Source organism: Triticum urartu, chromosome 6, assembly GCF_003073215.2.
Source record: "Triticum urartu cultivar G1812 chromosome 6, Tu2.1, whole genome shotgun sequence".
NCBI classification, from domain to species: Eukaryota; Viridiplantae; Streptophyta; class Magnoliopsida; order Poales; family Poaceae; genus Triticum; species Triticum urartu.
In genome coordinates this window covers 333,062,159-333,089,736 of record NC_053027.1, presented here as the reverse complement: position 1 = coordinate 333,089,736, position 27,578 = coordinate 333,062,159, and the positions used below count along the sequence as shown (strand labels likewise).

General features: G+C 46.2%; 1 protein-coding gene across 9 annotated transcripts; it reads right to left on the bottom strand.

Moving 5' to 3' along the window:
• Positions 1 to 617: 617 nt before the first annotated feature.
• Positions 618 to 27,578, bottom strand: LOC125513404 (uncharacterized protein At5g03900, chloroplastic). 9 transcript variants are annotated; one of them, XR_007285903.1, is made up of 15 exons: positions 27,018 to 27,577; positions 26,821 to 26,928; positions 26,643 to 26,743; positions 26,343 to 26,417; positions 26,156 to 26,225; positions 25,990 to 26,055; positions 25,776 to 25,874; positions 25,272 to 25,337; positions 6,994 to 7,136; positions 6,607 to 6,693; positions 6,463 to 6,526; positions 2,626 to 2,789; positions 1,928 to 2,071; positions 1,114 to 1,256; positions 618 to 1,001 (listed from the first exon to the last, which is right to left on the bottom strand). XR_007285903.1 is itself a non-coding variant. In XM_048678517.1 (14 exons), the coding sequence occupies exons 1-14, from the start codon at positions 27,429 to 27,431 to the stop codon at positions 1,220 to 1,222; spliced, it is 1,638 nt and encodes a 545-aa protein (XP_048534474.1). In that variant the 5' UTR covers positions 27,432 to 27,577; the 3' UTR covers positions 618 to 1,219. The 9 variants fall into 9 exon arrangements, 8 of the variants coding, with proteins under 8 accessions (XP_048534474.1, XP_048534476.1, XP_048534475.1 ...); XM_048678517.1 differs by having other exon boundaries at positions 618 to 1,256; XM_048678519.1 differs by having other exon boundaries at positions 618 to 1,256; positions 2,671 to 2,789.

Below are 27,578 nucleotides of genomic sequence, written 5' to 3'. Positions count from 1 at the left end.
TTTGCTGGAGTTGCCCCTTTTTTGAGGATGTAAATTGCACTTTGTCACCTAGTTTTCATCTCCAAATTTGCGTCATCTATTAGAGATGCTTTTAGACTTTGACATTGATGCTCGTATTTTTCTAGATTTATTTCAAACCTTCGAACAATATGCATTCAGTGAAAGGAAACATGCTTGTCGACTATGAAAGCGTCTGTAGTGACTTCATCCATGTCAAGATAGTGTGTCAGCTCAGTTTCTCGAAGGTGCTCTCATAGGGGTAGGGTATGTATGCATGCTTTCATAGGGGTAGGGTGTATATGCATGCTTTCATAAGGATGAGTGTATACTTGCGTTGAGCGACTTCAATTGTTCAAAAAAATCACGTAGGGTCATTTAGTACAAAAAATACTAGGAAGGTGGTTTGTGTATGGCACATGGCACCACCAACTTCGTTTTAGATTTTTTGTCGATTTATATGCCATATCATCTTTCACTTGTCAACATGATGCCATGTGAGCAAAAAACACTTACCAATCATCATGGGGCTGTAATTTAACCAGTATCAAGAGTTTAAGGTGTGCCATAACCGGTTTTCCGTTCAGGGTTGAATCTTAAACCATGTGGTAGGTTTAGAGTTGAGGAGTGGAATTCTCTCATGCATATATCATGGAATTAGACATTAACACCAGTGTCATCAATCTAGATCCAGAATAACCCATCGGAGACAACAGTTTAACGGGCATTATCCTTTACATGTCCTACGGTTCCGGTGTTCAGTTCTGAATTTCAATTCCCTAGCTCTGAATTACAATTCCCTGCTTCTGTGCATTGATCTACAACTATATATACATGTGTGTAGACTAAATGTTACAGATATGTACAGCAGCAGCAATACCTTTGATGAATGGTAGTATTAAAGACTGCTTCGGCAAAAACTTCACAGCACATCAGTGGGCCTAAGAACCATCCAGTCTCTCATCTAGGCATTCTGCCCACTTGGTTGAATGGTTCGGTCAGATCTATCCTCCATCCAAGAATGATGCCAGACGACCAAAGGACCATCCATATATAATATGAATCTCAAGTATTATTTTTCAAAAAAAATGAATCTCAAGTATTATCCATCATTACCATCAGTCTGACTCAAGTTTCTTAAATCGCCTTTCCCACTCCCTAACTTCATATTTCTGGTCCAATAGATCCTTTTCGGTTGTGTAGACAATCTCCCCTGGTGTAATCACCTTCCACTGAGCCATGTCGCGTGCACTGAGCAACTGAAAATTTATGCCAATCAACAAAAAACAAGTGTAAGTTGCTAGAAATCAATAAGGCAACCTAGCAAGGCAATTTGATGACAAGATGACAAACAACTCCGATTGATAATACTAACTAATAATGAAGCATGCTACAAGAATATAACGCGATACTATCATGATTGCAATGTATTTTCACTTTATACCAACAATAGCCACTCATTGCTGGAGCCTGTAGCTGTTGAAAGAGATGATCAAGTTGCATAATAATTCTATTTGCTGTTGTTAGTTTAGCCCGTCAAAAGTGGCACTCTTTTAGAACCTTATGATGCATGGGAACCTGGGAGTAAACAATCGACACCATTCAAATTTCGGCCTATCAGGTTCAAAGCGAAATGCTCTGGAATATACCCGGCTTTCTCCAAACATGTCATTTGTGTGTAAACAGCAACCACATAACTTCTGTTGAGCTAAAGTTTGCTGGACTTTAGAAATTTTCAGTTAAGTAAAACAGAAAGCTATACACTTTTAAGGCTCAATCTGCGGTTGCTGAACTGTGCTGTGTTATGCTTATATTATAATCTGCTGCGTAAAGTTAGGCACGAAAGTAGGCAAAAATGGTCAAACAAGGGTGGGGCAAACGGGATTGTGAGAACCCACCGCAATGCCAAATGCAGCCTAATCGTTCTTACCTTTCTTCTGAGAGAAGGTTCTGGCGACAAAAGTTCCTGGGCTCTCTCTTCTCTAGCCTTGTTCCTCCTTGCAATGTCATTGTTGGTCTTGCGTAGCAGCAACCATCTAAATAATGGTATTGCAAAAAAGGAGCCAGCATATATCTACAAATGGTCACATGTTTTAAGAATGAATGAATGATCAGTAATCATTAATACTACCTCCTTTCCGGTTTATAAGGCTCAATTTGTAAATCTCTCCAACCAAGGTAGATGGTAAGTGGTGGAATAAATTTCGTAGTTTGCAAAAAAAAAATACTACACTTTTAATTACAATGCATGCATGCATGACCATTAAACGACCAAAAACTTCAACATGCATTGGTTAGTTTTTTCTTGATCCTTGCATGCAGTGATTTAATGCATCTTGAAATCTGAACATGTGATGATGAGTAGTAGAACTGAGACTTATAAAATGGAAAAACAATTTTTTTTAGATGAGCCCTATAAACCGGAAAGGAGGGAGTAATATTCATCAGTATGTCATCAATAATATATTCATCGTATGTTTAACACATAATTTAGAAATCAACAGTTTGCTACATACACATACAGAAGTCAGAAATGCCATTCAGAAAAGAGAAAGGGCTCATGATTTCTTTCAGACATATGCCTTGTACAATGAGTAATGAAGGGGTGTGTTTAGTAGCTGGTATCACCCTGACATGGCTATTCTCCGATGAGACATGCTGAGAGTATACAACCTGATGTGTTTGGTAGCCGGTATCCACTGAGACATGCTGAGATAAGATGTTATTTGTTGAGGCATGCTGAGACAAGAGTTTGTTTGGTAGGGTGTATCTCTTGGACTTGGCACACAATTCTAGTAAGATTTTAGCGTGAAACAAATACTCCCTCCGTCCCAAAATAAGTGTCTTGAGCTTAGTACAAATTTGTACTAGAGCTAGTACAAAGTTGAGACACTTATTTTAGGACGGAGGGAGTATATCAGAAATATTTGAACAAAGACAAGATCTTAACAAGAAAAACATATTGCAGAACAATCTATGTTGCACAAACTTGGATTCAGATTCGTCAACATTGCTCTGCAAATTCTTGCAAAGTGTAAAATTCACATCAAAAGTCTGGGAGTTATAGATTCAAATTTCATAAGTACCAAAACCATTAGACTAAACCATCACTAGGAGGAGAACATCATCCCTCAACACAAGTACCAAATAAGCAGCATACAAACACTGTCACTGTTTCTGGATAATAAAATATAGTGTCATCTGGATGTACAGTAATATAGTACGATCTAAGCACTGTCACCTGGATGTCTGTAATATACTGCAGAACTGAACATAGTGACTCTCCACAGGATGCGATTCATTTAGAATGCAACTAAATTATAGATTGCCAGCTATTTCTGTAAATATTCATTGAACATTGAACACCTTTTCTCCAAAGCAATGCCTATATATTGTCCTCACTCCTCAGTCCTCCCCAATTAACTAAAGTTATATGTTGTTACTCTTCGATCATAACACACGAAGGAGAACAAAAAAAAGATACAGCGCCAAAGATACGGATTCACCCAACAATCAAGAACAGAGGGAGAGGTAGAGATCTGGAAGTTTCTTGCTGCCTGCATAGAGATAGGGGCGGACCCAAGATTTTGGATATCGGTATTCAAATAGTATTTTTAAAATAAAATTAATCAAAAAGCGGATTTTGGCACCAAAATGATAATTTTGTCTAAAAACTTTACTTTTGCAAAATCTATAAAGAATATACCTCAAACATTTTTTTACTGTGAAAATAATTTCTTGTCAAGAAAAATTAGCCATATAGGTGCAATTGGATTTTTGGCCAGGTAAGCGCACACTTTATAAGACAAATGATCTTATGCTCAAGAAACATAGAAGCAATTGCTAAGATATATATAGAATACTAGTAATTGTGTATGTGCAATGCGCGTTAATATTAGGCAAAATATTAATTAGATTATACATTAATATTAGGCAAGATATTAATTGCATATTAATAGTAGGTAGGATATAACTACTTGATTAATGTTGATGTCGATATTAGGCCTCATATTAATTAGTGGAAGGTGCTAAACATGTTTAATGCTAAACACCGGAGCGACATAGAACGTTGGATAGATGTAGTTGAACGGGCGAGATTTGTTGTATCTCCACAACTCGCTCTTTTTATATTGGTATAGATAATGGTAAAATGCTCATTGATATATTTACCAGGAAAATAAATACAAGCAAAAAAGTGCTAGTATTAGAAGGCAAATGATCTTCTGCTTAAGAAACATAGGAGCAATTGCTACGACTATAGAACATAAGGGGGAAATGCTGATCAGAATAAATAATCTCAAAAATGCAAGCAAAAAAGTGCTAGTAGCAGGTATTGAACTCCTGATCGCTTATTTCGTCACCTTATAGTCAGAACCAGCTAAGCTAAAACTAGATCATGTTGTTATTTCTCTTTGTTTTCTAATTATATAGAGAAGTACATATTGATGTTTTCCACAAGATTTGGGTATTCATTTGAATACCCATGGATTGTGGTGAGCCCGCTCCCACATAGAGATCGAGACCAAGAACGGAAAAGGAGAGGCAGAGCACAGAACCCACAGGCAGGTAGACTTCATGCTCCCTTCTTGTTGAGGATGGAGAACAACCAACAGCGTCGTACAAGTGAGGTAGACGAGGGAGGAGCACGACTGCTAGAGGAGCTAGTGTCGGAGGAGATGAAGCAGAGAACGGCAGCAGGAGGAGCTTCAGCAGGGAACGGCAGCCGGAGGAGCTTGAGCAGGGAACGGCATACGGGGGAGCTTGAGGAGCTTGACCAAGGGACGGCTAGAGGAGGTCGCGTTCGGAGGAGTTGGAGCACATGATGGCATCCGGAGGAGCATGAGCAGGGGTCAACAGCCAAGGAGCTAGAGGCAGACGGCCGGTGGGGCCGAAACGAGATCCTCTAACATAGAGGAAACTACGTCAAAGGGATGTCCGACGCATAGGACCGTCCATATCGTCATCCAACGGCAGGGAGCAAACGGCCACAGAAACAGAGTCCAACAATCGGCCTACACAAGGACGTGGTGCTCGCTTGGTGCCTCGCACGACGGCGAGACCTCGACGGCGTGGTGCAGCCATGGGGTTCTGCGACCAGGCGAGCTCTGCAACGTATACGCATGTTCACGCAAGTCTAGGGTTGCAAGGGAAGGAAAGAGATGCTCACGTCCATAGAGCTGTCATGCCCGGCGAGCAGTGAGCAGCTGGCTGGAACCATGGATCAATTGTGGTTGGCCTGCCGCCTGTTCAGGTAGGATGTACCCCGTCCCGCCTACAAGCGCCGCCGTCTACCACGTGGAGCAAGCGACGGACGTCGTCGACCCGTCCGCGGTGTGGGTCTGGTGCTTGTCCCTTGCAGCCCGGTGGTGGACGTGGGTGACACCGCCAATGAAGCCTGGCTGCAGGTCGACCAGCCCTAGCCTCAGTGGTGGACGTGGGTGCTTCTCGATGTTGCGGTTCTGCGCAGAGACTATCTTCCCGGCAATGGACCACGATGAGGAGCCTCATGTGCAGAACATCCACGCGGACGACTTCATGTTCCATCACACCTACCAAGTTACCCCGCGCTGGTGCACTCAACTCGGGGAGGAGAAACTTCGTGAACCAGAAGAAGCTCCTCGCCGGGCAACTCCATCGTGTTCCTGCACAGGGAGGGCAGCAAGGTCCACAACCCACATCGGCATCCTACACGCCAAGCGAGTGTTCTGCGACAAGGACCACTAGAATGACCTGATATGGGGCAATGCCAGCTCCGGTGAAGGAGGCGTGTGGCGCCGCTGCCATGGCCGCACCATGCGCCGCCGCGTTGCGTCATTGTCTGACAGCAGGGCTCTCTATTTCTAGGCTGCACCATGCCGTCGAGATCGTGCCGCCGCCGAAGGCACAAACGAGTGCCACATCACTGTCTGACCGCAGGGCTCTATTTCTGCAAGCATTTGCTCCGTGCCATCGAATGGCGCATGAAAGGTCCTATGCGTCGGACATCCCTCTGACATAGCTTTTTCTATGTGAGAGGATCTCGTTTTTGCTGGGCGGGTGCGGTGTGGCTGAACTAGGATTCTCTGACTTCAAGTCACCGGACTTGAGGGTGGCTGACATGTGTGACCCACAAGCTGGCCAACATGTCAGCTACACAAAGTCAGGTTACTTTCTGGAGGAGCTCCATTTTTGGGATAGAGCTAGTGAGAGGTGGCGGCAGGGAGGGGGCGGCGGGGGAGGGAGAGAGATGTTGCCCGATGGGGTGGGCCACGCTCGTGCAGGGAACTGGGTGGGTTGCTTGGGTTTTGTGGTGGTCATGGCTATCAGGCCTTTGCGGTACAAGGTGGGCATGGCTTGCACGGCTCGAACATGCTACCAAACAACTTAACTCTTGTATCAGTGGGAATATCTTACTTGTAAAACCTACCAAACACACCCAAAAGGAATGGCATCAACCCATTTATAAAGAAATAAGTTCAGTTATACCTGAAGCAAGGGAAATAACTGCGCAGCAAATGAGATAAGCCCACCAGGTGTCATTGTCATTTGCCTTCACAATTAATATTAATTTAGTAGAAGAAAATTCAATTAAACAAAATGATACTTTGAAGGAAGAATTATAATTCGTACTTCAGTAAGTTTCCCAGAATTATGACGCCAAAAAGATTGAGCCCTCCCAAACCAGCAACCATTGCCCTCTCTAATGCATTTGCTTCACTGTAAAATAACCAGATTAGAATACGAAAACAGCAGCAAGGCCACAGGACATAGTGCAGATCTCAAGAATGACAATTTAGAGCTCATGAGTGATAACCAATACCCTCTAGTGTGTCAAACGAAAACACAAACAATTGTTATCTCTAGGTCTGGAGTCCAATGCAGTTCATTGTGTAATGTGAGACACCATTCCAAGATAAACTTTGAAGCACAAATATGCCAATTATACAAGTTCAGGGTGAAATAACAAGAATTTAATTCAGAGAGTAATGCTTCAAATGACTAACGGTGAGTAGCAACCTGAATTCCCATGGTTTCTCTTCCATAAACTTTTCAACGCCACTCGACATTGTAGACCATCTTGTACCAACATATTCCCTACTCCCACCTCCTTTCGAGGAAGCAGTGCGTTGCAGCGATGGGAATCGATAAAGAATGTTTCCCTACATAGAATAATGATTATATTTTTAAACATATTTGGCATTTCATAGTATGATCAATTCAAGCAACTTGTGTTTAAGTAATTGTTTTTAAGGCGTCCCTAAAGCGTCAGAGGGCACCCTCCGACGCCTTTGGCAGCGTCTTTGGCAGCGTCAAGCTCGCCTTAGGCATTGAAGCATTTGCAGCATCCTAGGCGCGTAGAGCAGCACCTTCGACCAAATTGGACACCAACCAGCATGGGAAATACACGGCTCACACGCACTAGTAATAGGAGGGAGTGAGAGAACCGAATCGGTCCATAGTGCACGCTTGAGAAGGAGAGCTCTCTCTCCTCTCCGGACCTTTGGCAGTGGTTGGCGACTCGAGTGAAGATCATCCGTCCACGTCTCCGATCTGTGTCGTCTTCCTTACTGCAGGGCATCCTAGGGTCATAACCATGTCAAGAGCCTCAACAAATGACACTCGTACCATCAAAACAAAGGTCAATCATCTCATTTACGTGTGTCAACTCGCTACTTTCGAGGATGGTATATGTCGGGCTGTGGTGTGTGTGTGTGCGTTTGCGCGCTATGGCCCAAAGGGACCATACCTGCATCATTTATATGTATAGCAGCTGAGAAAGAGAATAGTGATGATCACAAATGTTTGTTCTTATTCACCCCATACATTACATCAGGAAAGACTTGCTCGTTTTATCAGAAGTAACGTGCCCCATTCTACAATGCAGAAGCATCACATCATTACTCTAACACCATAGACACTGCATGGTTCAGCACCTCACGATCCATGTATCATAGCCCATTATGCTTGGTCCCAGTCCCAAGCTTCCTCATTGTATGTCTCTCCTGAATTAGACGTATTTTTCGGTCAACGGCTACCCGGCAATCTAAATCATCAATCAAATGACTCATTGACACAAGATTGACTGGAAAAGCAGGAACATGCAAAACGGATGAAAGTTCAATTAATGGTGTGCATTGTACTGTGCCAACACCTTTAATGCCTTGTGAGGTGCCATCAGCTGTTTAATAGTTTCTTTATTTAATAGTCTCTTTAAGTGTGGGTGGATATTTAGTATGAGCCCTGTATTAGTGTGTGTGATTGTGCTCATATGTCTCCCTTCCTATTACTAGTGCCTGTGAGCCCTGTATTTCCCATGCAAGGTTTAATCCATTTGAATAGCCGTATCCAAGGTTATGGACGACTTGGAGATTTTTTACTTGATCGTAAAACAACTTTAACTAATAATCGATAAAACTTGCCAGCCGTGTGCATGCCTTGGGGATCCCTCTCATGGGCGATGTGAAGGGGGATGCACGGTAGTGTTATGTTTTGGCTAGGTTAGGGTAGATAAGATGGCTCTCATCTGCGCTCTCTTACCTTATCTCTGATAGACGCAAGTTGTAGCGTGTCTCCATAGGATGCTAGTGCTTGTTGCCGCTCAAACCACATACCCCTTCTTTGAGAATGATGCATACTTAGAATAGATCTGATGTAAGTCTTGCGAGTATAGCTGAATACTCACCTTGCTTTATTTATTCATTTGATCTAGATGCTGCAAATCAGATAGTGGCATTTGGAAATCAGATAGTAGCATTTGGAAGCAGGTAATCTCTGGGTAAAGGACGACGCTAGCTATGGTTATCACAGGCAGTGGTCTGGGAAGGGTTATGAACATTATCTGCTTTTCTTTAAGCCTTCTTAAGGCATTTGTTAAATTGTACCTGTCTAAGGTATATTTTTGCTTCCGTTGTGATAGCTGCAACTTGGTCGAAAGACCCTTGTTAAATTTGACTTGTTGGAGTTGTTAAATTTGACTCGTTGGAGTCATTGTATATATTTTGTTGCAAATCTTTTGTAGAGTTGTGTTTCAATACCTGCCATACCAGCCAAATAGCATGCATGTTGCGTGTATGGATATAGAATGCACGTTGTGTTTGGTGGGCGTCCTGGGGTCGATACTATGCATTTGCTAGTGGAAGTGCTAGATCTGTATAGTGCACTCCCAAGGCGTTACATCATTGCCTAGAAGACAAAGAAACAGACACCATTTTACCGTGCAAGCGTAGAGGAGCTATGGCTCTTTTGACGGTAGAGGTGACTTGGTTACTGTAGTTTGGTGTTTCTGTCATTACACATACTCCCTTCTTGTCACATACTCCCTTCTTGTCAGACAGTATAGGTGCTACAAGTATTGCACGCAACCTTGTGAAGCATGAGCTCACCAAGCTGGCGGCTCCAGGAATTTGCAACCAGGTATTCATGTGTACTCATTTTGCCAAAATCATTGTTATTTTTCGAAAATTGTCACTGTTTTGTAAAAATCATGGGTATTCACATGAAGACCAAAGAATACCCCTAGCGCCGCCCCTGTATTGGTGTTGATGCTTCTTTTGTGCGCTCAGGTGGGCAGGATCAGGTTATTGCTCTTTAGTTTGTGTCTTTCGAGTTATAGTTGGCGGGTTTCTTTACGAAGGCCCACACCCTCCAAACTCAGTGTTGCGGATCCATCAAGAGTTTGAGGGGGGTGCTAGAGTTATATTATGTTTCCACGTAGACTGTACAGTTTCCCCGAAGTCTAAGGGGCTCTCCGCATATTTGTCACATGCACATTGTATACATCTTCGCGCCAAGATCTTACTCGACGAGCTCAAAGGCATATTCCTAAGGTATAACTCCTTCCCTTTGAGCGATCTTAATATGAGCTTTCATGAATCGGCTACAAATAATTGTTGTTTCCTTATTTTTGCATGATACATCTCATGAATAGAGGAGCAACATTGGAGAGTGTCCACATAAGGATCAAGATGATGAGCACATGGTGAGCGTGAAGTAAACACTCGCCGGTCTATCTCCTTCCCATTCGTCAAGGATAACTCTCTTTCACACGTGGGGGGCGGGGACCAAGGTCTCCAATCGATTCCTTTCCCATGGAGATGACTCTTCCGAATCGGGCACGACTCTCCTTGAGGGGGTGATGCGGGGCATCCTAGTGTCATCACCATGTCAAGAGCTTCAACGTCAAGTGACACGTATACCATCAATACAAAGGTGAATCTTCTCCTTTATGCGTGTCTACTCGCTACTTTCGAGGGTGGTATACTACTTGACCCTACTACGTTTTGCACCTTTAGGTTCGAGCCAAACGACGTATGTGCAATGGAGGAGATAATGGGCAAGAGCTACTACACCATTCAGTGTAGAAGCCGAGACAAAACCGCAAGACGGAGCAGGCCGAGGACAGACGCGGCAGCACGGCCCGACTGCCCAGCTTTGGGACTTCTCGCCAGCATCGTAGACCGAGAGCACCCGAACAGCGAGCCAGATAGCCCGGGTCATGCCTCGCCCGAGCCAGCATAGGTGGTCGGACTGTTCGGGCCAAGTCGTCATACTATTTGGGGTCTAGACGAGAAGCCCCGGTAATGCGGAGCATCCTACGGTTATCCCCATGGACCTACCTTCATCTTCCCAAGTGCCAAGTGGACCGATGACACAAGCACATGCAAGAGCTATCGAGACCGAGGCGACATCTCTCCTCAATGAGCTTCCGTATGACCCACGTGAGACATGACTACTACCTCAAGCAGGAATGCTATGTGTGCTTAGGTACGAGGAAGACCACCCCGGAAATGCGCGGAATGAAGACCAAGTCCCCAAGTACACGAACGATGAAGCACGACGAAGGAGACCGCTGAAGTCTACAACGGCCGGACATCCAACCCCTGGCCCGAATATCCGACGCCCCAGCCCAGAAGCAACCGCAGCAGAGCAGCCGGCCGCGAAGTCCCATGACCCGAACATCCGGCCCCCGCCCAGACATCCGGCCTGATTGCTCCGGACATCCGGCCCCCGCCCGGAAATCCGGCCCAAGCACACCCGAGAGCCATAGAAGTTTGGCCAGCTCCAGCCCAGACATTCGACCCCCAGCCCGGATATCCGGCCCGACACAAGCCGCCGAACATCCGGCCCCCAGCCCGGGCATCCGACACCTGCCACTGCTTAACCGGGCCCGTGTATCCCCTCTTTCCCCCTCTCATCTCATGGAACACTATATATAGACCCTCTCCTCCTAACTAGGGTTAGCAAAGGTTTAGCTCATTTGAGATTGAGTTTTGCTCATCCACTTGCCACTCCCATGGAGTTCAAGGCCTCCATGTGAGATGATCCCATGAGTGGATTCAAGACCCCTTCTTAGGGAATATCCTTTTGGATTCAAGACCTCTCTCCTTCGAAGATTGGGATGAACTAGTTCCTCTTTTACCCTCTTGTGTCGGATTTCCCTCTATGTGTATGTGGAATTAGCGTATGTGTGATTGGATCTTGTCTACTTAAGTGCTCATCTTGTGTTCTTCTCTTGATTTGCTCTCTTTCCCCCCTCCAAGTGTGAAAAGATCATGAACTTAGGGTTCCACCCTACATCATCTTGGATCAGAGCATAGGTCGATTCACATCTTCGAGTCCCTACCCCTCCACTTTCTAGCCCCGATTTTGTTTGTTTTTGCCTAATTTCAAAAATCCCCACTAAAATAGCCATACCAATTTTTTTGTGATTTGTTGGTTTGATGATGTTTTGTTGATTTTGATCCATGGATTTGAAGTGTTGCAGGCGGATCCCCGGGTACCGAGCTCGAATTCGCCCTATAGTGAGTCGTATTACAATTCACTGGCCGTCGTTTTACAACGTCGTGACTGGGAAAACCCTGGCGTTACCCAACTTAATCGCCTTGCAGCACATCCCGGATCTAAACATCCAGCCCATACCCCCGGCCAGACGCCCGGACATCCGGCGCCTCGCAGCCAACATCTACACCACCGCCCCATTTTGTCGAATTTTGACCGTTTTCCCATCTTCCGCAAACCACCACCGACTTCCGCAACCAACCGCAAATTTGCCACCTTTGCCATTTGAGAATTTGAGTTTGCGGTTTCCGTTTCCTAACGTGTTTCGACTACTTAGGAACGGTTCGTCATCGACATCACGCTCAATTTCTCCACGGACTCACTTCGACAACAACCACTTCACTATTTTGACACCCAAACCGTAAGCAAGGATTGTAACCTCGACAACAATCATAGTACATCTCCCTGGCCATTGCATTGTTAACCCCGAGCCAATTTTGTGTTTCCTACCGAGACTAGCCGTCGAGTATTGCCAGGTAACGCTACTTGTGAACTTCAGTGATACACGTTCCGCATAGCTATCATAGTGTGCATATATCATCGGATCAACTCTTGTGTCATAAATGTTCCCGCATATACATAATTGCTATCTTGGTTCGAGCATTTTGCATAAGTGGCCAAAGGAAAATATCAAAAGTGAGAAAAGCTTTTAAGCAAAAGAAGAAGGAAAACAAAGAGTTTGCAAGCAATAACCATAGCATCGCCACATTGCATATCAAATTGTCATACTTGATCATCTTGGATCATCGTGAGAGAATCACCGGGAACCATACATACGTAGCATAATCGGGATAGAAAGTCGTTACGTTTTGTCTCTCACAGGTTTTTCTGCACAAGTTTCGTATCCGCCTATTGAGCAATCATGCTACATCTCTTTAGAGTTGTGCAACAAGAGCATTTTTCATGGATTCCACATTTTGTGCTCATTCCTTGGTTGCACAACCCACTTATCTATCCGTGTGTGTGTTTCCATGTCACTTTGTGCCCCTCATTGCTATTGGTCTTACTTGTTTCACTTGCGAATTTGTGAATCTCTTTCAACATTATTGAATCTTGCTCACAATTGCATAAATTTTGTGCCACTATCCTCACCAAGTTACTCCAAAGGCTTTACTTGTGTAGGTGTGAGATTGGCAAGATCCAGTACCAATTGTGCTACTTTCATAATACCATGTTGGGTAATCATTGATTCATCTTCAACATTGGATAAGGTACATTTGGTCTAGTTCTTTCCTTTCTTCCGCTCACATTTTGCTTCAGAATGATAGATAGGCCAAGCACTTCTTCGAACCCACTCTTCAATGAGCAAGACGCACTAAACGACTACATCACCAAGGTTCAACTCTTTGGCGCTCAACGAGCCTTGCATCAAGCAAATGAAGCTTTGGGCGACCGCATCAAACAACTCGCCACCGACATGCGACAATCTGAAGCAAGAACACCGGACTACCTTGACGCCAAGCTATCAACTCAAATGGAAAACTTTCGCGCCATGATGGTCAGCCATGCTTCCTCGACGTCGTCATCATCAAGAGCTTCCTCGACGTCGTCATCATCAAGAGCTTCCTCGACGTCGTCATCATCAAGACGACGCCACTCAAGCCGACACTCATCGGACACCTCTTCGGATGCAAGTCTACCACGAGTTCGTTCTCATCTTCGATACGACTACCAAGATCATCAAGCTTTGCAAAATCCATTCCATGGCAATGGTTTACAAGACCGCCTTCGAGAGCGCGAACGACATCGTCGCCAAGAACAAGACGCCATTAACCAAGAGCAAGCTCGACAACGCCAACGCCAAGAAGAGCAAGACGGCGAAGCTCTCCGACAAGAACAACAATGCCATGAGGAACAAGCACTTGAAGCTCAACATGCTCTACGCGAAGACACGCGCCCCGTGCAAGAGCACAACCGCCGTACGCGCGAAGAAGAAGCCCTCTGACGGGAGCGACAAGAGGAAGCCACACATCTTGAGGAGCGCCAAGAAATGAGGAACGGAGCACGTATCCCACGCCCTCAACGCCAAGATAATCAAGCGGAGCACGAGGAGCAAGCGGTTGAAAACCCACCTCCACGACAAGAGCGACATCACCATTGTCCCCAACACCATGAGGAACGCTACAGCAAACTCAAGTTCAACATGCCTAAGTTCTCCGAAAGCACCGATCCCAAAGACTACCTCTCATGGGCATTTAAGGTCGACAAGATATTCCGTCTTCACAATTATGAAGAGGAAAAGAAGATCGCCATGGCATCCCTTGAGTTCCAAGACTATGTTATCATTTGGTGGGAGCAAGTCATCGAGCGACACCGCGAGAAAGGTGATCCACCCATCACGATTTGGAATCAAATGAAGGAGGTCATGAGAGCTCGTTTTGTGCCTACACACTATAGCCGTGATCTCTTCAAGAAGTTGCAACTCCTCAAGTAAGGCACAAAGTCGATTGAAGACCACTACCAAACTATGGCACGCTTCTTGAATGGACTCAACCATCCTATCAAGAAAATCGACGATTTCCATCCTTACACAAACCTCCTCAAGCTAGTACATCAAGCGACCAAGGCGGAGCGACAAGTACAAGATGACTTCACGTACTTCAAGTACTCCTCCAAGACCTACATCATACACTCAAGCTTCAACGACTACGACACCTTCTACCTCGACTAAAGCTCACCAAACACCGGTGACACGTCAAGCTACAAGAAACCTTCGACATCTTCGAGTCATCCCCATACAAGCAACTATATGCCAAGAGCTTCATCATCAACTGCTCCAACAGATGAAACTGCCAAGACAAGTTCCATCCAATGCTTCACTTGCCAAGGCCGTGGCCACAAGACATGCCAATGTCCCACTTGGCGCACCATGATGCCAATGATGACAGCACCTACGACTCCATGAGCGAAGAAGAAATGGAAGCACTTGAGCACGTGGCCATGCACCTTCAAGTGAACGAAAATGAAGACGCTCAAGTCTTGTGACAATCATTCGAGCCCCGCTTTAGGCCCAGTTCTTTTGCCAGAATCTGGGGATTCTCCCAGAATCCGACCCCTACCCAGCTTCTCCCAGAATCTTTGAGCCCCATTTGTTTTACAATTCTATCCAATTAGACCATAACTAGATAGGATCGTAAAACAAATGGGGCTCAAAGATTCTGGGAGAAGCTGGGTAGGGGTCGGATTCTGGGAGAATCCCCAGATTCTGGCAAAAGAACTGTGCCCTAGTTGTCTCCAAAGTCTTGACACTTCAACACCAACAAGATGAAGACCGACGATGCCACATCTTTCATACCAAAGCGAGCATCAATGGACCTTCCGTCAAGGTCATCATCAACGGCATTAGATGCCACAATTTGGCAAGCGGCGAGTTATGCTCCAAGCTACAATTGACTAAGAAGAAGCACCCTCACCCCTACAAGGTCCAATGGCTAAGTGACTCCGCCACAATTCAAGTTGAGCACACCGTTCAAGTGTCCTTCAAGATTGACGCATACGAAGACACATTGGAGTGCGATGTGGTTCCCATGTCCGTATGCCATCTCCGCCTAGGAAGACCTTGGCAATTCGACCACGGCGTCATCCACAACGGACGGACGACCAATCACTATAGTTTCAAGATGAAAGCAAGGAGTACATGCTTCGACCCATGTCGCCAAATCAAGTAATCACCGACAAGCAAGCTTCAACCCATCGTGGAGAGACTAGTGAGTGAGCGAACCACCAAAAAGAGAGTGTGCGCCACAAGCCAAAATTGAGCGACTCCACAATGAGCGACAAGAAAAACCTAGTGCTTTTAGCCACCAAAAGAGACATAAGGGATGTGAGTGAGAGCCCATCGAGTGTTCTTCACTTTGTACTTGTGTGCAAAGATGAATTGGTGCGGACTAATACTTCACAACATCTTCCTTTGGTTTTGTCTAATCTATTACAGGAATTCGCGGACGTCTACCTCGATGAGCTACCTCCAAGACTTCCTCCACTTCGCAGAATCAAACACCACATCGACCTCATCCCTGGCGCACCTTTACCGAACAAGGCACCGTACCGCGTCAAGCCCGACGAGACCAAAGAGATACAAAGGCAAGTACAACATGTCATGGAAAACGAGTATGTACGCGAGAGCTTAAGTCCATGTGCCATTTCGGTTATTCTTGTGCCTAAGAAAGATGGTAGTTTTCGGATGTGTTCCGATTGCCGTCTCATCAATACTATCACCGTTCGGTATAGACACCCCATTCCAACCAATTTCTTAAAAATTGACCTTAAAAGTGACTACTATCAAATTCGCATGCAAGAGGGTGACGAATGGAAAACGGCTTTTAATACCAAATTTGGCTTGTATGAATGGTTAGTCATGCCTATGGGCTTATCTCAAGCACCTAGCACTTTTATGTGTGTGATGCACTATGTTCTTAGCAAATATATTGGAATTTGTGTTGTGGTATACTTTGATGACATACTTGTGTTCAGTCAATCTCTTAAGATCATGTCAAACATCTTAGGGACGTCTTGCAAGTTCTTAGAAACGAGCGACTTTATGCTAACAAGGAAAAATGCACTTTTGGCGTTGATAAGCTTATTTTCTTCGGCTTTGTTGTGTCCTCTAAGGGTGTTCAAGTTGATGAATCTAAAATTGACACTACTAAAACTTAGCCACAACCAACCAATTTGCAACAAGTGTGTAGTTTTCTTGGCCTAGCCGGATTCTATCATCAATTTGTTAAGGATTTTAGCACTATTACCATTGCACGCATTAAGTAAGAAAAATGCACCATTTGTTTGGGGACCTTCTCAAGACACCGCATTTCATGAGCTTAAAAACTTGCTTACACATGCTCCATTACTTGCATTATCAAATTTTGATAAAACTTTTGAAGTGCATTGCAACGCTAGTGCTAATGGCATAGGTGGCGTGTTAATGCAAGAGAAGCGCCCTATCGCATACTTTAGCGAGAAACTTCCCGGAGCGCAACTTAATTACCCCATTTATGACATGGAGTTCTATGCTTTAGTGAGAGTCTTGCATGTGTGGGAACATTATCTTCGCTCTCGTGAATTTGTCGTCCATAGGGATCATGAGACGCTTAAATACCTTAAGGGTCAAACAAAATTCAATAAGCAGCATATGCCAAATGGAGTGAGTTCATCGAGTCTTCTCCTTATGTTATCAAGTATATCAAAGGTAAGGAAAATGTAGTAGCGGATGCTCTTTCCTGCAAATGCTTGCTAGTAACTCAACTTGAATTGGAAGTTATTGGATTTGAGCACATTAAGGACTTGTATGCGCATGATGTTTCATTTGCAATTCCTTATACCAAATGGCTATCTTATGCAGACTAACAAACTATGGCCCTGTTTGGTTCGGCTGTGGATTTCTAAAAGCAGCTGTGAAAAATCTGTTGTGGAAAAACAGCTATGGAAAATCTGATGTGAAAAAGATGTAGATCATTTGACAGACTAGCTGATACAACTTTTTCAGATTTTGGCCTGCAGCGGAATCAGATTTTGGAAAGCACGTCCTGGGATGCTTCCGCTTTTGGTTCAGATTTTGGCAGCGGATTTCTGGAATCGGATTCTGCTGGGTTCGCCCTTTGGTTCAGATTCTGCTGCGCGGCAGCGAAATCCGTCGATAAAAGCTGAACCAAACAGGGCCTATGTATACCCGATTCTTCTCTTCGTTTGTTGCTTTTGCAAGAAGCTCGCGGTGGAGAACTTATGGGACACTTCGACCATGACAAGACCTTCGCCACGCTCACCAAGAACTACTTTTGGCCAAAGACGTTTTGCGGCGTCTCACGCTACACCAACCGATGCTCTACATGCCGCAAAGCTAAGTCTAAAGCTCAATCCCATGGTCTTTATATGCCACTTTCTATTCCGTACCAATCATGGAAGACATTAGTATGGATTTTGTGGTTGGTTTGCCACGAACTCAAAAAGGCAAGGATTTGGTATTTGTCGTTATGGACCGTTTTTTTTTAAATGGCGCATTTCATTCCATGCAACAAGATAGACGATGTTTCACATGTTGCAAACCTCTTTTGTAGGGAAAACTTGCAATTACATGGAGTGCCTAAGACTTGTGTCAGAACGCGACGTTAAGTGAAGACGCTTTGCGCCAAGCTCGGAATCAAGCTACTATTGTCATCGTCATATCATCCACAAACCGACGGCCAAACGGAGGTCACCAAACGGACGCTATCTACTCTCCTCCGCGTGTTGATCAAGAAGAACATCAAGGAGTGGGAAGAATACTTGCCCATCGCCGAGTACGCCTACAATTGAGCAAGAGATTCTATTACCGGCAAATCCCCTTCGAGGTCGTCTACGACTTCAACCAGTTGTACCCATTGGACATTCTACAGCTACCACTATAAGAGCATCTCTAGCAGACCCCGTATATGCCGCAATTCACAAAATAATCGCCAAAATACGGGTCCGCGCAAAAAAAAGTTGCCCGATCAGACCCCATATCAGGCCGCGACCTATAAAAAAATTTGCGGGGTGCGGCGCCCTCAACCTTTAGATTCACAGGGTGGGAGGCCGACCCAAGCTCGCCCCCTATCCGCAACGAGATTTGGCGCGAAGGAAATTTCCGCGCGGCCGTTCCTGCTTCCCACCGCTTCGCCGCCATTGCCCTGCCTCTGCCCGCTCCGGTCCATCTTCCCCAGCCATTCTTCGCCGCCATGGAAGCCTCCCAGCCGTCCCCCGTCACCGTGGATGTCGCGCACGCGCAATCCCCTCCAGCAGATCTCGTCACCGGCCATGTCACCCCTGCCGTCACTCAAGGCACCACCGCGCCTGTCCGCAAGCGGCAGGGCAACATCGTCGTGCGGGGTGGAAATCCGGCTGGCCCTGCCGGGAAGGCACGCACACCCGGCGCCGCCGCCACTGCATGATCTGCCCCGCCGCCGCCAGAGAAGAAGGGCAAGGTTTCGGCCGTGAAGCGCAAGAAGGCTCCTACAAAAAGGCCGGCGACTTCATCCTCTCCCTCCGCCCCGACAAGAGGTACCCCGATGATGCCCTTCAACAGTGTTGCTTCCACTGCAAGCGAGGTGTTCAACGAAATGGCTGGAAGGTATGCTTCTTCAATTTTTTCTACTTGCTTCGCTTTTCGCCATTGCGGTAGCTCGTGACTTGATGACACTAACTATGGCGCCGGTTCGAACGATGCCACTACTGAGTTCGTCAACTTGTTGGACACCAACACCGTCGACATTGATCAAGCCCCGACCGCTGATTTCGGTTACAATGAAATGGATGGTGGCGTGGATGGTCACGGTGGTGAAGATGAGGTGGAGGAGATAGACGAGGGGGTGTATGACCAAGCGCAAGCAAAAAAACGCATGAGATCGAAGAACTACACACTGTTCGAAGACCAAATCTTGATCAAGGCTTGGAGTGCGGTGTCTCTTGATGCGTGCACCGGCACATTTCAACCTGCCAAGAGGTATTGGCAAAGGATCGATGATCAATACTTCCGCATGATGGCAAGGTATCCCAATAGGACTCCACGCACCTTTTGGTCACTCCAAGGTCGTTGAGACGTTATCAAGCCGATTTGTAGCCGTTGGGCTGCTTGCTTGGAACAAATTCGCAATGCACCTCCAAGTGGAATCATGGAATCCGACTATGTGAGTTCATTTTCGCGTCCCAAGTTGTGCAAATCATTTGTAGCATTTGAAGTGATTGCATCATTTGACATTGTTTAACTTGTGTAGGACAAAATTGCCCAACAAAGATGCAAAGACATGGAAGCTTCCAAAGGCAAATTATTTAAACTAGAGCATTGTTGGGAATTGCTAAAAGAGTGTGAGAAGTGGAAGTTGATTGACAAAGAATCCCCACCGAAGAGAGGTTCACTTACGAACATGGATGATGATGAAGATGATGATGGCCCACGAAACTTGAACAAGCCCGATGGAGACAAGAAGACAAGGGGGAAGATCAAGAGGGAACACGAGGCATCGAGCTTGCGGGACAAGATAGATACCATGGTGCAATCAAATGAGTTAATGTTGGCCAAGACATTGGAGGCAAAGAAAGAGTTGGCCGAGAAGATGGCACGAGAGAAGCAAGAGAAGTGGCAATTGCTCAAGGATGAGGGGTTGCGCAAGGCGGCCATTGAGGAGAGAAGAGTCTTTGCCAATGAGACCAAAGCCATGGCCAAGCTTCTTGCCAAGGAGAACAGGATCATGACATTGAACCGCGATGACATGGACGACATCACCAAAGAATGGCATGATATGGCAAGGAAAGACCTCTTGAAGAGGAGGATGCTAGCGGCGGCAGGTGGATGTTTCGGTGCCAGTGATGTTTTCCCACCAGGAGTTGGAACCAGTGCCGCTGACGCTTTCAGTGCGCTCGGCGATGTTTTCGGTGCCGGAGTTGGAACAAGTGCCGGTGATGGACTCGAAGGCGGCGATGGCATCGATGCGGTGGTGCGGAGTGAAGATAATGACGACGGGTGAAAAGCGACCAAGATGATGATGGACATGGTCGTTGCTTTTGCATAAGTCCTTTTGCGTTTGTCATAGAAAACTATACTTCCATTTGCGCGCGAACTATGTTTTATTCTTCGAATTTAAACTCAATTGTCGGAATCGATGTCAAATTGGCTAATCTGCGGTTTTCGGTTCTGTTTTACGGGTCGGCTACGCGGGGTCTACTCAGCCGCAGCCTGCGTCAGCCCGCAAACCCGTATTTTCGTGAACTGTAAACGAGTTTTGCGGGTCGGCGTTTTACGGGGTCTGCTGGAGATGCTATAAGAGCGCATCAACATGAACGCGCGTGCACAAGCAAGTTACCTTAAGAAGGTGGATGAAGATACACGACGAACGATCGAGAACCAAGTGCACCGCCTCGCTACCAAGCTCAACATCAACAAGCACCCCATGGTGTTCACCCCCGAAGATGTTATGTGGCTACACCTACGCAAAGACCGTTTCCCCAACGAGCGCAAGTCCAAGCTACTACCTCGAACCGATGGACCATTCAAGGCGCTCGCACGCTACAACAACAATGCCTACAAGATCGACATTGCACGCGACAAGTACAACATGAGCAACATCTTCAACATCAAGGATCTATCTCCTTTCCATGGCGATGAGGATTTCGATGCGAGGACAAATCTTCCCGATGACGGAGGGAGGAGGGGGTGATGCAGAGCATCCTGCGGTCATCCCCATGGACCTACCTTCGTCTCCCCAAGTGCAAAATGGACCGATGACACAAGCACGTGCAATAGTTATCGAGACCGAGGTGACATCTCTCCTTGATGAGCTTCCGTATGACCCACGTGAGACATGGCTACTATCCCAAGTCGGAATGCTATGTGTGCTTAGGTACGAGGAAGACCACCCCGAAGATGCTCAGAATGAAGACCAAGTCCCAAGTACACGGATGATAAAGCAGAATGAAGGAGACCATTGAAGTCTATGGCTGTCGGACATCCGGCCCCTGGCCTGGATATCCGACGCCCCTAGTCCAGCGGCAACCGCGGCAGAGCAGCCGTTGCAAGTTGCCAGGACTCAGACATCCGGCCCGACTGCCCCAGATATCCGGCCCCCGGCCGAAAATCTAGCCTGAGCACACCCGAGAGCGACAGAAGTTTGGCCAGCTCCAACCCGGACATCTGACGCGACGCGAACCGCCAGACATCCGACCACCAACCCGAGCATCCGACACCTGCCAGTGCTTAACCGGGCCAGAAGCCCATGTATCACCTCTTTCCCCCTCTCATCTCGTGGAACACTGTATATGGACCCTCTCCTCCTAGCTAGGGTTAGCAAAGGTTTAGCTCATTTGGGATTGAGTTTTGCTCATCCACTTACCACTCCCATGAAGTTCAAGGCCTCTATGTGAGATGTGTTGGGTTCTACGTTAGGGGCATCGGCTGCAATATAAAAAAATCCTACGCGCAGATCAACCAAGAACATGCTACGGGAGATGGATCACGGATCGTTACCACTAGATGCGCAATGTCGTGCAGCGGAAGTAAAGTCGGGGCAGCGCGTCTACGGAGTCGTCTCCTCCTCGTCCATCTCCAACGTAGCCGATCGGATCCCATGAACAGATTCACCGGAGCAGCGCAAGTGCACCGCCTCTAACAGTATCCGCGTGTGCAAGAGATACGTCATGCGGCGGACTACTAGGTCCGATCACACAACCAACGGCGAGTGAAGGTGGCTAGTTGCAACACTTGCAAAGCCCTAATGACGGCGCCAAAGCGATCAACCGAATGAGTGTGCCGCACTCCCACTATATATAGGCATCCGTCGCGGGCTCAGCACTTGGGCCTTGCATGGATCCTAGAGCCCAAAGTCTGTTCGGCCTGGATCCGAGTCCGAGTAGGATCACATCTGACTCATGGAGTCGGTTCCGGCCTCACGGGTTCCTTCCCTTAAGCGAATGACCCCTTAGGTTCAAGTCGGCTTGGTCACAGGTCGGATCACCTCCGACCTGCTCGACTGGTGGCAGCCTCTAGCAAGGCGTGCGAGCCACCAAGTAGACAATGAAGCCGATTGGCGAACCTGTACAACATGTCACACTTTTGTTCCCTTTGCCATCCTTGTGCTCAAGGCAAGTCTGCCATCCTTGTGCTAGCCTGACCTCTTTCTCATTCCAATGATGCCGACCACAAACCGGATTATCTCATAATCCTTGTCGCATGGCCATGCTTATCTTGGTCGGATCATACGAGGGACCCAGAGTATATCTCTCTTGATCGGAGGAGCAAATCCTAGGGAAGATCCTTTTGGATTCATGACCTCTCTCCTTCAAGGATTGGGATGAACTAGTTCCACTTATCCTTGTGTGTTGGATTTGGACCTTTGTATCCCTCTATGTGTATGCGGATTTAGCATATGTCTGATTGGATCATGTCTATTTGAGTGCTAATCATGTATTCTTCTCTTGATTTGCTTTCTTTCCCCACTCCAAATGTGAAAAGATCATTAACTTAGGGTTCCACTCTACATGACCCGGACAAGTCCATGGACTATCCGATGTCAATGCTTGCGTCGGCTAAAGCTCCAGGCCGGGATTGTTCAGGCCATACTGAACAGGATAGGCCATACCCAACCGGATTGTCTGGTCGCCTGCCTGTGTGCAGTTCTGGGCCAAAGGCCCATGTATCCCTTCCGCACTTACCCCTTTGTTGGCTAGACTATATATACTCCTCCCCTCCTAGATTTGTGGTTAGGTAAGAATAGATCTCATTGATAGAGCTTAGGTCATCTTCCTCCCCTTATAGGATCCTCACCTAGTGGGATCAAGAACTCTCAAGGGAGAGTAATCCATTGGAGTACAAGAACACTTATATGGGTAAATACTCAAGGAGTACAAGGCCACTCACGGTGAATGCTCTTACAAGCACAAGACCTCCTTCCATGGAGAAGAGTCCCCATGTGTAATTCAAGTCCTCCTTATCCTAGGACCTCCCCTAGTGGGATCAAGAACTCTCAAGGGAAAGAGAATACTTCATTGGAGTACAAAGCCAGTTATGGGTAAAGACTCCAAGGAGTACAATGCCACTTCCAGTTGAAGGCTCCTACGAGCACAAGACCTTCCATGGAGAAGAGTCCTCATGTGTAATTCAAGTCCTCCCTATCCTAGGACTTGCGGAAGAAACTCCCACCTCGTTCTTGCTTTCCCTTGGATTTGTAAGAAGTCACATTAACCATGTGGTGTGGATCTACGATACAAGAGGGTGTTGCCTTGGCATTACTAGTTATCCACGAGTTTTTCCTTTGACCTTCGTGTTTTTGTTGTGTTCTTCCTCATCAACCTCCACTTCGTGAAGATCGAGCCACCCTCACTATTCTCCTTGTATCATTGTTTCTCTCTGATCTCAGCTCCTCTGGCGCAAATCCGCCAGCATCCTGCTCGGTCGCTACTCTCCAGCCTCTGGGCAGATGTGAAACACTCCCCCGACAGCTACAAGGTATGGCTTCTCTTCCATCTTCCCCAGCAGTTGCAAGATATGGCTTCTCTTCCGTTCTCTTCTTCCTCCTCTCTCTTCTGCCAACCCTCCGTTTGCTCCTTTTCTTCTCCGCCTCTACTTTTTATCATCTACATCTGCTAGCTCCATATCCATCCGCATTTGCTTCCTCCCAACATCCGCTTCAACACGACTCCACCCACATGGTCATAGCTCCACCACCGCTTCTCTCCTTCATGCTTGATCTGGTTGCTCTAGTAATTGGCTCTTTTCTTTTTCTTTGACGGCTGATTGGCCCTCTCTTAGTGTTGCTGCAATAGCCAAGTGTCCCTGCTCTGATGTATCCTGCGACTGGTAATGCTTATGATATGTCAAATGATCCTAGGAGAAGAGCTACATCCTACGATCCAGCTTGGAAGTATGTGCTGGCAAAATTTAGAGAGGAAATATTTACATTCGTGTATGTTGTCAGGAAAGATAGTTCATGCCACAGTAAGAAGGCTGAAGCAGCACCTTTTCATGGGTATCAGCGATGTGGATAAGTGTGACAAGGCATCCGTCTAAATTAGCAAAGAGTTGCGCAATTTCTTATACACAAGAAAGTTTAAAGCTATGGAGTGATATATAGACGAGTAGGATGAGGCCAAACTTCAAAGGCACCATTTCCTCATCTACACAAGATGATTTCAAGCCTATGCTTTGCTAACAGCTACTCCGTATCATGTTATGTAACCTGTAGAGTTGTGGTGCACTTTATGTTAATGTTAGTTGTTAGATCTCCTGACTGGCTGCCATATATTACATATTTATGTGTGTAAGGTGCCACCTCGCTTTATGCTTTAAGCACTTAGGGCATGTACAGTGGATGATAAGGCGGTCTTTTCTTATGTATTCCACGTCATTTAGAGAAGAAAATAAAGCATGTTATACAATGGATTATCTCTTAGTGTTATTTGTAGCATTTAATGTTATGAGATACTAAAATTATGGAACGGTTATAATTAAAACTAGTGAATGTGTGAATAAGATATCACATGCAATGGGGACAAGTGTTGTACTCCCTCCGTTCAGAATTATAATAAGATGTTCTGACTTTTTCTAAATCGAATGTATATAGATGCGTTAAGTGTGTTCGTTCACTCATTTCAGTCCGTATGTTGTCCATATTGAAATATCCAAAACGTCTTATAATTCGGAACAAATCTTTCTTCATAAGAGATCTCTTAGCTAAGAGAAGGCAAGACTTTTTTCTCTCTCTCTCTTCTACGTCACCAATTATCCTACATGGTATAGCTACACCATCAAAAACGCCCTTAAAAGGTGAGGTGGTGCTACAGAACCTTGCCTCGCCTTAAAAACATTGGCTTAAGTTCATCGGCAGTTATGTCGAGCATGTCATGTCCAATAAATAACGAGGTTGAAGGTGTCAGAATGAGAAGAGCGATATAGGGACATGTGGCTAATGATTTTTCTTTAATCAAAGCCTGAAATATACGAGAGGGAAGAGGTGGACCTGATCGTCAACTAAAGGATGTCCCTGGAAGCGTAAAAGAACTGGAAGAATAAATGATTCATCATCCTGTATTCAAGAGATAGAACGAATAAGATGAGATTCAACTCAATCCATAAATGGGGAAATACCTCACAATAGCAGTATCTCACAACACATGTCCTTTCAGAATATGCACCAGACAAACATTTCTAGGTTCGAACATCTATAGAGAAATAACTATTAACACCAATAACATCACTAATATTACTAGATCTCGTCATGAAACGTACTTTCATAATGAATAATTATTATTATGTTCGTCAACATATTCGCATAGAAATTGCCGGCTCTAGTTTCACCTTGTAGACTGTGACAATAGCATAAAGGACTTGGGTTACAAATGGGATGGAGATTACCTATTTATACATTTAATTAATTTACTATTCAATGAACGAGTGGAAAACTTAATCAGGTCTAACAGAAACAAGCAATACTTATTAGTGCTTTGGAACAGAAGTTATATGCCTTGGAGTTGGTTTGCTCTGCAGGTGCTGGTACATCAAGATACGGTGCCAGTTCTTCTGCCGTAACAACTCCACCATTCGATGAAATATACTGCCCAATCTGTGAATTTATTGAATGAGACACTTGAAATTTGCTACTGGAAAAACTAATAAATAGTAGTAACTGGTTCGGAGAACGTCAAATAGAAGCAGCTACATGCTGAGAAAGTCTTTACCATCTTCCACCTTCTCTCTTCAAGCCCGTCATTAGGATCACCATTCCCAAATACAAACGAGAAGACCTGCACAACATTGATCAGACAATATACAATTTAATCCCACCTGTGCATCTCAGAATTACACAAACAAAATGAACAATCATGTCAAGCCAGTTTAAATTACAGATTCAATAAAGCTCATCCCCTTATCTTTTTCTACCCGCCTCCTCCTGGAGGAACCTGCATCCAAGTACCTGGAGGAGAACACATGAGATTGTATCGAAAATGATAAGAATCTGTACATAACTGATTTACATTCACATGGGAAGTTATATATTTTACCAGATCCCCAACTAAAACAGGATACTTACCAAAATAAATCTGTTGGGAGGAACATCGTAGAGCCATAGGATCTGCGCCGCCTTCCACGATTATCTTCATCACTGCTATAAGAAGAGTAAGTGCTATCACTGGAAGGGGGATAGGGGATAAAAGATTATCTTGCTTAAGTACCTAAACACAGAAAATTATACAATAATAATGCGCAAAAAAATGCTGACAAAATCTTCAAAACTTAAGGGCATAATGGCATCTACTGTGTATCTTATCTTGGGAGGTACAGCATATAGTAATCTGTGCACACAAACTCTACCTTGCAATAGCATACATACCTCGAGCTTGAGAGAATGGCAATGATGGTAGCATATACAAGCACAATGGAAGCAACTAGTGCTGTCCCAAAAGACACCCGCGCCAGATACGCACCCGCTTCCTGCAAAGAAGCAGAACATAACTAAAATCAGCACCTGCTCAGATGAATTAAGACAGCCGGTTGCCTCTACGGAACACCTTGGCTTTATCGACCAGTGGCTCGACCCGCATTCTGAATGACTTGCCAGCGAGCTTCGCCCTGTAGTCTTCGGGGAAGACGTACAGCACCTCCCCTTCCCCCGAAACCTACACAAATCACAATAGTTCCACGCTCAGATCGCAGCCGGAAAGAAGGCTAGCCACGAAGTAGCGGGCGCCGCGGGGGCGGGGGGCACCTCCAGGAAGCCCCCGGTGTCTGCCGCGAGAGCCTGGAGCGCGCGCTCTGCCTGGTCAATCTGCAGGCCGGCGCGGGAGGCGACGTCGCCGATTGTGACGCGGCCGCCCAAGTAGTCGACGGCGTCCATGGCGCGGTCGCGCACGTCGGCGGGGAGGCGGTCGGTCTCTACGGCGCCCCCAAGGCGCGCGAGGCTCGGAGCCTCGATGGCACCTGCCCGCGCCTTCACAGAGGGGCGGCAAGGGGGAGGGAGCCGGCCGTTAGCGACGTGAAGGTGGTGAGGAGGCCAAGGGGTGGACGGAGAAGGGGATAGGAGGAACGGGGCATGGCGAAGGGGGCTGCGGTGGGCATGGGGAGGAGGGCGGAGGCGGAGGTGGAGGGAAAGGGAAGCGGCGGCGGTGGCGGTGGCGGCCATGGCTGGCGCGGCTGAGGTCTAGGAGGAGGAGATGATGGTGGGCATCTTGCCGGGAGGAGTGGCTGTGGAGGGAGGGGAAGGTGAGGAGAAGGAAGCGGCGGTGTGTGCTGCCCGTGGCCACGAGATGGGCACCCTTGCATCGTTTTT

What these genes read in the sequence shown, in the direction of transcription:
- LOC125513404 (XM_048678517.1), bottom strand. Translation starts at nt 27,431, where the DNA reads ATGGCCGCCACCGCCACCGCCGCCGCTTCCCTTTCCCTCCACCTCCGC. An exon ending in ATTCTGGGAAACTTACTGAA is followed by an intron (nt 6,527 to 6,606) that starts GTACGAATTATA and finishes TTAATTGTGAAG; the next exon opens with GCAAATGACAATGACACCTG. An exon ending in CGGAGAATAGCCATGTCAGG is followed by an intron (nt 2,072 to 2,625) that starts GTGATACCAGCT and finishes GACCATTTGTAG; the next exon opens with ATATATGCTGGCTCCTTTTT.